Source organism: Mirounga angustirostris, unplaced genomic scaffold (genome assembly GCF_029215605.1).
Source record: "Mirounga angustirostris isolate CCGP_5_RB_7025 unplaced genomic scaffold, mMirAng1.0.hap1 SCAF_2, whole genome shotgun sequence".
NCBI lineage: Eukaryota > Metazoa > Chordata > Mammalia > Carnivora > Phocidae > Mirounga > Mirounga angustirostris.
The window spans coordinates 75,850,946-75,865,915 of NW_026991710.1; the positions used below are offsets into that span (position 1 = coordinate 75,850,946).

A 14,970-nucleotide genomic window follows, 5' to 3' on the forward strand; every position below is an offset into this window, starting at 1 on the left:
GGTACTTACTGAAAAGATCTCCCTTTCTCTATATATTGCTGCACCAGCTGGGCATAAATCAAGTGTCTATGTATACATGGATAATTTTCATTGATATGGTCTATCCTTGTATAAATACCACGCTGCCTTAATTACTGTATACAGCTATAGTCAGCTAGACCGGCTGACTGCAGCTGACTACAGTCAGCTTTTTCTTTTTCTTGAACATTGTCTTGGCTATTTTTATCCTTTTGCAATTTCATATAAATTTTACATTCAGCATTTCATTCTCTCTCTGTCTCTCTCACAAAAAGAACCTGCGGATTTTGGATTGGCAATTCAGTTAATCTATGGATCAATTTGAAAAGACTGTATCTTCGTAATACTGAGTCTTTAGATCAATAAATATGATATACTCATCCATTTATTTAATACTTCAGTCAAGAAAGTTTATTCACATAGAGGTCTTTTACATCTTTATTCCTAGGTATTTTCAATGCTATTGCAAATGGTATATATATTTAATTCCATGTTTTAAGGTTTTGTTGCTGGTATACATATCTGATTGATTTTTGAATATTGAGTCTGTACCATAGTAAACTGATAACTAAAATTAATTTTAGTAATTTACCCTATATTCTTTCTACATACATATTCATACCAGCTCCAATCCATAACTTCTATTTCATTTTTTTCCAATTCTTAAGTATTTTTTCTTTTTTTTATTGTTGTTGATGTTGTTTGGCTGTTGCAGTACACTGTGGACCTTCAATTGAATACAAATGGTAACAACTTGTAGCCTTTAACAGAGTCTCTAAAAAATATTTATTTTGGGGCACCTGGGTGGCTTAGTGGTTAAGTGTCTGCCTTCAGCTCAGGTAATGCTCCCGGGGTCCTGGGATTAAGCCCCACATCGGGCTCCCTGCTCAGCAGGGAGTCTGCTTCTCCCTCTGCCTCTGCCCCTCCCCTTGCTTGTGCTGTCTCTGGCTCTCTCTCTACCTCTCTCTCAAAAAAATAAAATCTTCAAAAATATATATATTTATTTTATTAATAAGAATGATGTTTGCTACAGTTTTCCTGAAAATTCTCTTTGTGAAACTAAGAACAATTCTTTTATTTCTAGTTTGCTGGATTATTTCTAGGTTTGTTGTTTTTTTTGAAGACTAATGTTAAATTTTATCTGTGCCTTTTCTGCATCTACCAAATGATTATAGGAATTCTCTACTTTATAGTGCTGATGTAATGAATTCCAATGATCATTTTTTTTAGTTTTATTGAAAAATAATTGACACACATCACTGTATAAGTTTAAAGCATACAACATGATGGATTGATTCACACATATTGTGAAATGATTATCACAGTATGTTTAGCTAACATCCATCTTCTCATATAGATATGAGAAAAAGAACATTCTTGTGATGAGATCGTTTAAGATGAACTCTCAACTTTTTTTGTATGATTCATTTTGTGTTTGCTGCAGTTATTATGTTGTATATTATATCTCTAGTACTTATTTATCTTATAACTGGAAGTTTGTACATTTGACCAACTTCTTCCAATTCCCCCTCCCGCCACCCTGTGCCTCTGGTCACCACAAGTCTGATGTATTTTTATATGAGTTTTTTTTTTTTAATATTCCACATATAAGTGAGATCATTTGTCTTTCTCTATCTCACTTATTTCACTTAACATAATGCCTTCAGATTCCATCCATGTTGTCGCAAATGGTAGGATTTCCTTATTTTTTGTAGATAAATAATATTCTATTGTAGGTATTTTATATATATATATATATATATATATATATATAACATCTTCCTTATCCATCCATCCATTAGTGGACACTTAGATTGTTTCCATGTCTTGGCTATTGTAAATAACACTGCTGTGAACCTAGGGGTGTAGATACCTTTTCAAGTTAGTAGTTTTCATTTCCTTTGGATATATTCCCTGAAATGGTATTGCTGGATCTTATGATAATTTTATTTTTAATTATTTGAGGAGCCTCCATACTGTTTTCCATAGTGGCTGCACAAATTTGCAATTCCCCCAACAGTGCAGGAGGGTTCCTTTTCCTCCACATCCTCACCAGTATTTGTTATCTCTTACCTTTTTGATGATGGCCATTCTAACACGCATGGGGTAATTATCTCATTGTGGTTTTCGTTTGCGTTTCCCTAAGGACTAGTGATGTTGAGCATCTTTTCATGTACCTATTGGTCTTTCATACATCTTTGGAGAAACGTCTCTTCAGGTCCTTTGCCCAGTTATTAATTGGGTTATTTTTTTGTTATCAAGTTGTATGACTTCTTTATATATTTTTACAAGAACCCTTATCAGATGATTGGTTTACAAATATTTTTTTCCATTTTGTAGGTTCCACTTTATTGATGGTTGATTTTGCTGTGTAGAAGCTTTTTAGTTTGATGTAGTCCCACTTGTTTATCTTTGACTTTGGTGCTTGTGCTTTAGGTGTCATATCTAAAAATTGACAAGACCCATGTCAAGGAGCTTTATTTCTAAGTTTTTTCTAGGAGTTTCATGGTTTCAGGTATTACATTTAAGTCTTTAACCAATTTCAAGTTAATTTTTGTGAGTGGTGTAAGAAATAGTCATTTCATTCTTTTTTTTTTTTTAAGATTTTATTTATTTATTTGACAGAGAGAGATAGAGATAGCGAGAAAGAGAGCACAAGCAGGGGGAGCTGTAGGCAGAGGGAGAGGGAGAAGCAGGCTCCCCCCTGAGCAAGGAGCCCAAAGCAGAGCTTGATCCCAGGACCCCGGGATCATGACCTGAGCCGAAGGCAGACGCTTAACCGACTGAGCCACCCAGGCGCTCCTAGTCATTTCATTCTTTTACATGTGAATATCCAATTATTCTAGCACGACTTATTGAAGAGAATATGTTTTTTTCCATTGAGTATTTTTGCTCCCTTGTCAAATATTAGTTGACTGTACATGCATAGGTTTATTTCTGGGCTCTCAAGTCTGTTCATTGGTCTATTTGTCTGTTTTTATGCCAGTACCACACTGTTTTGATGACTGTGGCTTTATTGTACAGCTTGAAATCAGGAAGTATGATGCCTCCTGCTTTGTTCTTCTTTCTCAGGATTGCTTTGGCTATTTGGGGTCTTTTGTGGTTCGATATAAATTTTAAAGGTGCTTTTCCTACTTCTTTAAAAAATGCCATTGGAATCTTGCTAGAAATTGCATTGAATCTATAGATGGATTTTCATAGTATTGACATTTTAACAATATTAATTCTAATCCATGAACATAGGATACTTTTCCATTACTTTGTGTCTTCTTCGATTTCTTTCATCAGTGTCTTGTAGTTTTCAGAGTAGATCTCTTTCACCTCTTTAATTAAATTTACTCCTAAATATTTTACTCTTTTTGAGGCTGTTGTAAATGAAATTGATTTATTTCTTTTTTAGGAAATTTGTTGTTAATGTATAGAAATGCTACTGATTTTCATATTTTAAAGTTGTGTCCTGCAACTTTACTGAAGTCATTGATTAGATCTAATAGTTTTTAGTTGAATCTTTAGGATTTTCTATATATAAAATCATGTCATCTGCAAATAGAGACAATTTTTCTTCTACCTTTCCAATTTTGATACCTTTTATTTCTTTGTCTTGCCTGATTGCTCTAGCTAGGACTTCTAATATTATGTTGACAAGGAGTAATGAAAGTGGGCACCTTTATCTTGTTCCCAATTTCAGAGAAAAAGCCTTCTACCTTTGACCATTCAGTATGATGTTAGCTGTAAGCTTGTCATATGTGCCAAGAGATATGTTCCTTCTGTGCTTAATGTGTTGAATTTTTATCATGAATAGATGTTGAATTTTCTCAAATGCATTTCTACATCTATTGAGATAATTATGATTATTTTCTTTCATTCTTAATGAAATTAATTAATTAATTAATGTCTTGTATCACATTTGTTGATTTGCATATGTTGAACCATCCTTACATTTCAGGGATAAATTCCACTTTTCTTGGTGAATGATTCTTTTTAATGTGCTGCTGTATTTGGTTTGCTACGATTTTATTGAGAATTTTTGCATCTGTATTCATCAGGGATATTGGCCTATGGTTTTTCTTTCCATTAGTGTCCTTTCCTGGTTTGGGTGCAAGATAAAGCTGGCTTCCTAAAATAAGTCTGAGAGGATTCCCTCCTCTTCTGTTTTTTTGGAAGAGTTTGAAGATTGTTGTTAATTCTTTAAATGTTTGGTAAAATTCACCAGTGAAGCAATCTGGTCCTGGGCTCTACTTTGTTGGGAGATATTTTATTATTGACTCAATTTTCTTATTAGTAAATGGTGTATTCAGATTTTGTATTTCTTCCTGATTCAGTCTTGGAAAATTATACACATTTCTCAGAATGTTTCCATTTCTTCTAGGTTGTCCAGTTTATTGGTGAATAGTTGTTCATAGTAGCCTCTTATGATCCTGTGAATTACTCTGGTATCAGTTATAATGTCTCCTTTTTATTTATAGTTAAATTGATTTGGGTTCTTTCTTTTTTTCCTTGTTTATTCTAGTTAAAGGTTTGTCAATTTAGTTTATCTTTTTAAAGAATCAACTTTTAGTTTGGTTAATCTTTTCAATTGTTTTTCTGTTATATATTTGATTTATTTCTGCTCTAATATTTATCCTTTTCTTTCTTCTATTAATTTTGGGCTCAGTTTCTTCTTCTTCTACTTTCTTATGGCCTAAAGTTAAGTTGTTTATTTGGGATTCTTGCTCCTTAATACAGGTGTTTATGGCTATGAACTTGCCTCTTAGAACTGCTTTTGGTGTATTCCACAAGCTGGGGTATATTGTATTTCCACTTTCATTTGTGTCAAGAAACCTTTTTTATTTCTCCTTTAATCTCTTCTTTAATTCATTGGTTGTTCAAGAGAGTGTTGCTTAACTTCCATGTGTTCATGACTTCCCAGGTTTCCTCTTGTTATTGATTTCTAGTTTCATGCCATTGTGGTCAGAGAAGATACTTGGTATAATTTTAATCTTCCTAAATTTTCTAAGACAGGTTTTGTGTTCTAATATATGCTCTATTGTAGAAAATGCTTCATGTGCACTTGAGAAGAATGTGTAGCTACTGTTTGGATAAAATGTTTAGTTTATCTCTGTTAGGTCCATTTAGTCTACAGTGTTTTTCAAGTTCACTGTTTCCTTATTGATTCTCTGTCTGAATGACCTATCCATTGTTAAGAGAGATATTGAAGTCCTCACCTATTACTGTATTACTGTTTATTTCTCTTTAACTCTGTTAGTTTCTGCTTTATGTATTTAACTGTTCCAGTGCTGGGAACATAAATATTTGTAATTGTTCTGTGTTGACCCTCTTATTACATAATGACCTTCTTTGTCTCTTTTTATCATTTTTAGTTTAAAGTCTGTTTTGTCTGAAATAAGTATAGCTGTCCCTGCTTTTTGTTATTGTTGTTATCAGTGTTGCTTGAAATATTCTTTTTTCCTTCAGTCTCATTATATGTATCTTTAATACTAAAGTTAGTCTTTGTAGATAGCATATTGTCAGATCTTGATTTTTTTTAATCCATTCATCTATTCTATGTCTTTTAATTGGAAAATTTACTCTGTTTACATTTAAAGAAATTGTTGATGTGTCCATTGATATATGGATAAAGAAGAGGTGGTATATATAATGGAATATTACTCAGCCATAAAAAAGAATGAAGTCTTGCCATTTGCAACAACATGGATGGAGCTAGAGAGTATAATGCTAAGTGAAATAAGTCAATCAGAGAAAGACAGATACCATATGATTTCACTCATATGTAGAATTTAAGAAACAAAACAAACAAGCAAAAGAAAAAAAAAATGAGAGAGACAAACCAAGAAACAAACTCTTAACTATACAGAACAAACTGATGGTTTCCAGAGGGGAGGTGGGTAGGGAAATGGGTGAAATAGGTGAAGGGGATTAACAGTACACTTATCATGATGAGCACTGCGTAATGTATAGAATTGTTGAATCACTGGGGCATCTGAGTGGCTCAGTCGTTAAGCGTCTGCCTTCGGCTCAGGTCATGATCCCAGGGTCCTGAGATCGAGCCCCGCATCGGGTTCTCTGCTCAGCAGAAAGCCTGCTTCTCCCTCTCCCACTCCCTTTGCTTGTGTTCCCTCTCTTGCTGTGTCTCTCTCTGCCAAATAAATAAAATCTTAAAAAGAAAAAAAAAAAAGAATTGTTGAATCACTGTATCATACACCTGAAGCTAATATAACATTGTATGTTAACTATACTGGAATTTTTAAAAATTAATTTTAAAAAGGTATATGTACCCCTATGTTCACTGCAGCATTATTTACAATAGCCAAGATATAGAAGCAACCCAAGTGTCCATCAATAGATGAATAAAGAAGATGTGATATATATATAAAATAATTATATATATTGTATGTTATATATAAATATATATACATACATATAAAAGTAACCTATGATTCTAGGGAAATTAACCAAAAAATAATTTTCAATATTATCTATTGAAGTAGAAATCTGGAAAGTTATATTAAATATGGGCATAATAGTATTAACATCACCTAACTACTGAATAATGAAGCATTTGGAAATAAAGTAGCTATCTGTGGTTATAATAAGAGGATAATTAATTCTAAGTTTGAACAAGAAGTTTGAAGAAGTATCACTGAAACAAGTTATACTAAATATGTATCATGCTTCTTTTTGGCTGGGTCTTACATAGCATCATAAAAGGGAATTAAATATGAAGTAATAAACATAACCAAAATACAGAAATCCACGCTGATGTTGTTAGGTCAAAAGATTTTTCAGTACTTAAAAATTAACTTAAAAGTTAATTTGGTATTGATTGTGAATGACCTCAGATTCTCAATAAATACTTGTTGATGTTCTTTTATTCTATTTGCTTCTTTCCACAGGTGGAGAGGTCCCATACACGACTCTGGCTACTCGAATGATGATGGGGGCTTGGTGGTTATTTGCATTGATTGTCATCTCATCTTACACAGCAAATCTTGCTGCTTTCCTCACTATTACCCGCATTGAAAGCTCCATCCAGTAAGTAGACAAAGATTCCAGTATCCATAAAGCATGAGGAATGACAAGACTAGCCAAAGCTATTTAAATAAGTATGAGGTATCTGATAATAAATTTACATCCTCCTTTTGAATAAAGGCTTAATTTTGTGATATGCAATTATCACTGTATTATAGAACATTTTTTATAAAATAAAATTCTGGGTATAATTTTAATATTGCTTCCTACATTTTCCTGGAAGAAAAACACATATTCAGTATTTTAGCTTCCACAAAGTATGACAATATTTGGGCAACGTTGTAAAAATGAAGGAAAAAGAGTCATACTAAAATATATATATATTTCAAGTTTGACAATACCAGTTTTTATCTTGAGTCTGCCCCATTATGCACTGTCTGAGTAAATAGTTGGATAGACATTAGATGATTGATAGATGACAGGTAGGGAAAGAGAGAGAAAGAGAAAGAGAGAGAGAGAAGGGGACAGAGGAAGAGGGAGAGAGATAAAAGAATCTCTAAAGAGAGAAAACCACATTCTCTTTGTCTCTTCATTACATTGTAGCTAATGTCATAGCTACTGTGGTCATTATTACTGCTGCTTGTTCAGCTGCAGGGGTGGCAAGTTGTCACCAACAATGGTGCACTTACTTAAATCCTAAAAGTTACCTAAGTCAATGTCTCAGTTCATGAATGCCACTCCCACGAGCCCCGAGAGTCCAAAGGCCTATGATCTAGCAAAGCCAGTTCTGCTTTTGTGGTTTCATGCCATACGATCAGCACCACAGTACAACTTCTGCCTTATTAGAACATAATGTTCTGTATATTGTTTTCAGAAACATTTTCCTGAAAATGTTTTATTCATCCAAAAATGAGATAGGGTGAATTGTCTTAGAGTTGAAGAACATTCATTCTCAACAAAACTGACAATTCAAAATTATGAATAATTAGATTTATTAATAAATTCATTAGGGATTTAATTCATTCTTAAAGGAAAATGTAAGAGTTATTCTTCCCTTTAGAAAAATTTGTAAATGAAGTCCATTAATAGCCACAAAACTGTTATAACACAATACTAAAAATAAAATCAAAAATTAATGATCTATAAAGAAGTAGGATATATTTTTTCAGTTGCCTGTGGTATACATTCAAACCCCCAAATTCAACTAATAATCATAACAGACAGTTAATTATTTCATCCAGTTATTGAAAGTAGATGAAGAAACAAGTTTGCAAGTTAAATTCTCAAGATCACATAGCCAATAGTGTCAGAGCTGGAAGTCTAACCCATGTCAATCCGGTACCAATCCATGGTCTTCCCCACTGAAATTTTTCCTTATCTAGTGATGGTTTTTTACAGTTTTGTTCGTCTAATCTGCTTCCCTGGGGTTGCAGACCTCATGGTGTGTGTGTGTATCTGAACTATTTAGTCATTACCAACTTTGCCAGCATTAGTTTGTATCTTGACTTTTATGCAATAGCAGTGGGAGCAGAAGCCTCTATCAAATGTTTACACCCATAAGGTTTCTCTAAAGGTAAAACCTAATGGAAAAAAGATCGTAATTTCACATGATGTTTCCCACGAGTATAGTTCCACAATGCACAATAACTGAGCCTTCATTTCTTAAAAAATTATTTCTTTCTAATGCCAGCTCACATTATTAAAAGTCAACAGTGGATATAATCAATCTCCCTTCCTTCTAATCTTATCACTAGACTAATTTTGAAAGGGGAAAATCAGAGCCAAAGGAATTAAGAGAAGCCTGATTCTCTCCCCAAACTTAAAAGATATCTTCTAATTTCATGCCTCAGCTGCATTGGTAACCATAATTGCCGGCAATGTTTCTTGGAAACATTTAAAGTTCCGTTTGCAACTAATGTCAAACTTCCTTGGAAAATTCCAAGTTTAATTTTTCTTAGAACAGACAAAACACACAATACCATCCAATGTCATGCTCCTTAATCATTTATATTCATAAGATTTGCTCATCACTAAATGAAGAAATGTTTGTCAATACACCTTTTTCAGCTCATTTTTGCCATGTCATTGGCACACATATACCAGCCACATGTTCATTCCCAAAATTGCTTCTCCAGACCCAGAGGGACAGAGATCATTAGAGGGAAGTCAGTGAGAGAGGGGGGAAAAGCTGCTACTTCTGAACAGATAGTTGACAGAAACTCTTACAGTTTGGTAAGAAAAATCCAATAGATTTATTCTTGAGGAACTGAATACATTTTACAAAATTTGCCCCTTTTTCAAAATTAGATATTTATCCACATCTAACCTTCTAGTTGGCACTTGCCATTAATTAAAATTTTGAAAGTGAATTTTCCCTGAAAAGATCATTCCCAAGCTTAATTTCATACCCCTTCAATGATAACTCTGTTCTGCTGCTTGATATGATGTCATATGACAGATGATGACACAGTTGGGGTGGGTAATATTGAGGTAGACAGCTCAATTTCTGAAGGAAAAGAATATGCAATTTCTACAAAACTCTAATGACATTTGGACTTGTTCATTGTGATTGAATGGTAACAACAGGTAGCTAATTGCTTTTAGATATCTAGCAAATGGAATGTACTTTTTTTCTACTGGTAACCAGGCTAAAATTGGCAATGGTGATATGGAGCATGTGAAGTTTTGAAGGTAATTTCAGAGTAAACACTGGGTAATAACATCATGAACATTGGTTCCATCAGTCTTTGTTGTGATGCAATTTTCAAAAACCTACTTCTTTCATATATAAGGTGAAAAGAGCTGTGAAGGAAATCACAGTTGTACAGTTATGGTCATTAATAACTTTAGAATCAGATTAGCCTTTGGAGGTGAAAACTGAGGTCTTTCATTTCCCGGGGCTGTAAGTAAGCTTGGGTGTATTCAAAGAGATCCCAAATTCCCACCACATTTTTATGTTTAAAGCATTCAGTCACCATAATGTTTGAGGTTGGACTAAACAAATATTGACTTCATGTAGTCACTGAATAAACTAATTTGGGATATATTTCTTTCCAAGTATATGCAAAGAGAGATCCATATTCTATCCTATCACTGGAGGAGACTCCTTTTTCCTTAGCATACCAATAACAGGACTTTTGTATCCACATTTGCTCACATTTGGAAAAGAAAAAAAAACATTGAGCAATTGTTTTTCTTAGTGACACACAATAGACTATGAAATAATCCTGGACTTAGAAATCTAAGTCTGTCTAGACATTGGGGAGGGTATGTGCTATGGTGAGCACTGTGAATTGTGTAAGACTGTTCAATCACAGACCTGTACCTCTGAAACAAATAATACATTATATGTTGAAAAAAAAAAAGAAGAAGAAGATAGTAGGAAGGGAAAAATGAAGGGGGGGAATCAGAAGAGGAGATGAACCATGAGAGACTATGGACTCTGAGAAACAAACTGAGGGTTCTAGAGGGGAGGGGGGTGGGGGGATGGGTTAGCCTGGTGATGGGTATTAAAGAGGGCATGTATTGAATGGAGCACTGGGTGTTATATGCAAACAATGAATCATGGAACACTACATCAAAAACTAATGATGTAATGTATGGTGATTAACATAACATAATAAAATAAAATAAAAACATTAAAAAAAAAAAAGAGCCTACCCTTCCTCAGGGGTCAGGAAATTTATGATCTGAGAGCCAAAAAAAAAAAGAAATCTAAGTCTGTCACCAGGTCGGTACAGAGAGAATGGTAGAAATGGCAGGTGCTCTCTAATGAAATTATTTATTTCTTTCCTTTGCCTGCACAAAACTATGTAACTATCTTTAGCAAGTTACTATTCAAAGAGATCATTACAATCCTGCTTTTTGGAAATGGAGGGATTTCTAACTATAAAAACTAAATATATTAGCTTCATTCATTTAATTTAACTGAACATATATATATTTAAACATCACATTAGGTATTGAATCTACAAAGATATTTAGATATTATCCCTGGGTCACAATTTAGTTAGAGACATAGCAGTGTAAAATTTAATGACATAGGAGCTTATGATAGATTTATTTGTGAAATGCTGTGTGAACACAGGAAAGGAGTGATTTAATTCAATAATTTGGAGAAGAGGGGGAGGAGAAAGGTAAAAAACTATCAGGTATCACAGAGGTATCATCTGAGAGTTTGATCTTGAAAGATGAATTTCAAAAGACTGAAGGGGTGGCTTCCTGGAGAATATTTGCAAAAGCAAGAGAGGTATGAAATTCCTGGGAGAGTGTCTAGCAAAGGGCAGATGATCAAAATCTGTTAATTTCCTTCCTGGATTGAGATGGGTGATGTGAGAGTGGCAGGAAATGAAATAGAAAAGGAAAGTGGAACCAAATCCTGAAGAGCATGATAAAGCTTGTTGAAGAATTTGGAAATTTTCCTGGAGAGTGACATCATTGAAGAAAGACAGCTTTATCTCTGGAGAGGAGCTTGGGTGGGAGAGAAAAGATGTAGAAGTGTATGGAAACTAGTAGGTTTCTATTTAATATAAACCTGAATCACATATCTTCTTGTTTCAGGGCTGTTTAATTTGAAAATACCAAAGGCTTAAGGGAATTTAAGAGAAATGTGGCTTGAGAAACTAGGCTAACAGTTACATTTATAGCAGATGCAGGAATATTGACTTAGTTTATTTTTTTAAAAGAGAAAATGTGGTTAACTACCTCGTAACTAAACAGGTAGGGAAGAAGAGAGTTACTAATGTGAGAAAATTCTAGAAATCACTCTGATTGGATGACTTTTCAGATGCAATTTTGCAGATAAGTTGCATCTCAATGTCTGCTATTCATGGATTTTATCCTGCCTGTTAATTATTTTTAGCCTTAAGCCATCGAAAAATAAGTCAGACTTATTTTCAGTAAATTTAATGCATTTTCGAAGTAATACAGGGCTATATTGAGAAAATAGGAAAATACTGTAAATTTTGAAGGACAAAGTGTTAATAATCCATAGCTTGCCATATTGCAATATGTTCTATTAATATTTAAACAAGCTTTTAACAGTTTATTTTGAAGTAATTATATATACACAGGAAGTTGTGAAGATATAGCATAGTGAGATCCCATGTACCCTTCACCTAGTACCCCCCCATGGTTACATCTTAAGTAATTATAGTCCAATATCGAAACAAGGAAATTGACATGGATACAATATATGCAAATAGCTTTATGCCATTTTATTACATGTACAAAATGTATAACCACCACTGCAATAGATCTAAAACTATCCTATCATTACAAATATCTCCCTCATTCTACACTCCTTCTTCCTCACCCTCCCCAACCCCTAATAATAACTGTTATGTCCTTGGGGCACCAGGATGGCTGAGTCGTCTGCTGTTCGGCTCAGGTCATGATCCCAGGGATCTGGGATCGAGCCCCGCATCGGGCTTCCTGCTCAGCAGGAAGCCTGCTTCTCCCTCTCCCGCTCCCCCTGCTTGTGTTCCCTCTCTCGCTGTGTCTCTCTCTGTCAAATAAATACATAAAATCTTTAAAAAAAAAAATAACTATTATGTCCTTTATTCCTGTGATTTTTATCCTTTCAAGAGTGTTATATAAGTTGAATCATACACTATGTGGCCTTCTGAAATAGCCCCTTTTTCCCCCCTCTCAGCATAATGCCCTTGAGATCTATCCAAGTTGTTGCATGCATCAATAGTTCATTGTTTTTTATTGCCGAGTAGTAATCTCTGGTATGGATGTACCAGTTTGCTTAACAGTTTACCTACTGCATGGAATTTTTGTTGATTCCAAGTTTTTGGCTATTACAAATAAAGTTGCTTAGGGCATTTATGAGCATTTCTGTTTTTGTATAGATATGTTTTCATTTCTCTGGCATAAATGCCCAGAGGTACGATCCCAAGTCTCCCTGCTTACTGTTTCACTTCTTACTCTCTTTTCTCTTACTTCAACTATTACTCCCCTCTATTCCATTCTCTTCTCATTCGAGCTTATGATCCCGAGTGTGGAGTCCAGATGGTTACCTTCCTCCGTCCTTAAAATTGGTTTGGAAACCTCCATTATTACTACATCCAATCAAAATAAAGTGCAATTCCATAGCCAAGCATAGTGAATCCTTCAAAAGCTGACCCAGCCTCATTTCTCTACTGGCACCAACTGTAATCCATTCTCACACTTATTCATGCTCCAGTTAAGCCACTCTTGGAGGACTTTGGTATTTCCATGGAGCTTACATGCTGTCCCCTTTCCCTGAAATGACCCAGAACTCCCTTCTCTTCCACATCATCCATTTGCACAAGCACAATTAGCCAATATACATGTGTCTTTTCTTTGAGAGTATAAATTCTTCAAAGGCAAGGGCCATGCCATATTCACATTTGTGCTCTTAGTGTGTCCCAGAATGCCTGGCGCATAGTATTAATAATAACAGTGGCTAACATTACTGGGTGCTTTCTATATGACAGACACTTTCCTAAATGCTTTGCTTAGATTTTCTCATTTAATTCTCATAATAGCCCCATAAGACCTATGTTGTTTTCATCTCCATTGTGAAGATGAGAAACCAAAAGCTAGGATAGTAAACCCGGGCAATCTGGCACTAGAAACCTTGTCCTAATCAGTGGACCATATCATTACAATTAGCAAATACACTAAATCTTTATCAAATGAAATAAATAAACAAATGAATAAATGAGTGAATGAAAACCATAAGGGTCACTGTAAGTTTTCTGAAAAATAAAGAGTTCTGCAGGAAAGAATCAATGGCTGAATTTAGCTAAGTTAATTTCAGATATTTCTAAGTTACGTGGTATCCTAGAAACAGGCACAGGAGACCATGAATTTAAATAAATCTGCATTCAAATCCTTTGCCACTTATTAGCTGAATGATCTTGTCATTTTCCATAATCATTTTAAGCCTTATTTTCCCTAACGGTAAAAGATAATATGTTCGGCTTCATAGGTTTGATGTAAAGAATAAATGGGAAACAAAGAGACCAGCACAGTTCCTGGATACACTATACGTTTGCTTCCATTTTTCTGCTTCTTCTCTAGGAGGTCACGTGGATTCCTTGGCCTGTTCTTCCCTCCACCCTTTTCGGTGGTGCTGATCACTATCATTTTTATTGTTTTGTCCACAATTCCATACACTCAATTATTCCTTCTACCAGCTCCCCTAGACCTCGAAGCTCCTTGTTGTTACTGCTCTTGCTTCAGGCACGGCTGCCACAGACCTTCCTCCTAATCCCTCTTCCTGGGTGTGGTCTTCGTGTCACGCCATTTAATCCTCCAAGCCCCCAAATGTTAAAAGAAGAAGAAGAAGAAGAAGAAGAAGAAGAAGAAGAAGAAGAAGAAGAAGAAGAAGAAGAAGAAAACAAACAAACAAAAAACCCAAAAAACACTGGCTGTCAGGAAGCCTTATCCGAATGTAAATATAAATAAGGACTTGGGTGAATAATTCACTGTTTTCTCACCTTAGCTTGATTAACCATCACTACGGTCAATCTGCTACTGACAGTGACCCGCACTAACCCTGGGTCAGGACATCTGCTTGTCAGGCAAGTTTTCTCTTTTGGCTCCTCTTCAATTTGCCCTCTCCTAGCACAGCTCAAATGCTACTTCCTCTGTGTAGCCTTCCCCATGGTGTTCATAACTAGATTCAGGGTCTCTTTTTTTTTAAACCACATTGCATCTACCTGGCTTACACCCTGAATTACCTAGTGCTGGGGCAGTATTCTGCTTGTTTTACCTTCTCAATTAAAATGTATATTTTTGAGGGTGGCTTTATCACCTTTTCATCAGCACGGCACCTTATGTAGTAGCTTACTGAGTACATAGTTGGTTACAGGTAAATATTCAGTAAATAATGAACCAGAAAGGGGTTTCTTAGAATCTGGCCTGAGACTGTGGAACCTCACTACTTGTTTATATACCTCATAACAAATCCGGAAGAAATCTGAAAGCCATTTTTGTGAGCCGTTATTC

The 14,970-nt window shown here is 34.9% G+C and overlaps 1 protein-coding gene across 1 annotated transcript in view; it reads left to right on the forward strand.

Moving 5' to 3' along the window:
• Positions 1-14,970, forward strand: part of GRID2 (glutamate ionotropic receptor delta type subunit 2) — a 1,408,631-nt gene that overhangs the window by 1,170,941 nt on the left and 222,720 nt on the right. The window contains exon 12 of the mRNA XM_064584815.1: positions 6,912-7,050. Coding sequence (XP_064440885.1) covers positions 6,912-7,050 — 139 coding nt within the window. The remainder of the gene's footprint in view (positions 1-6,911; positions 7,051-14,970) is intronic.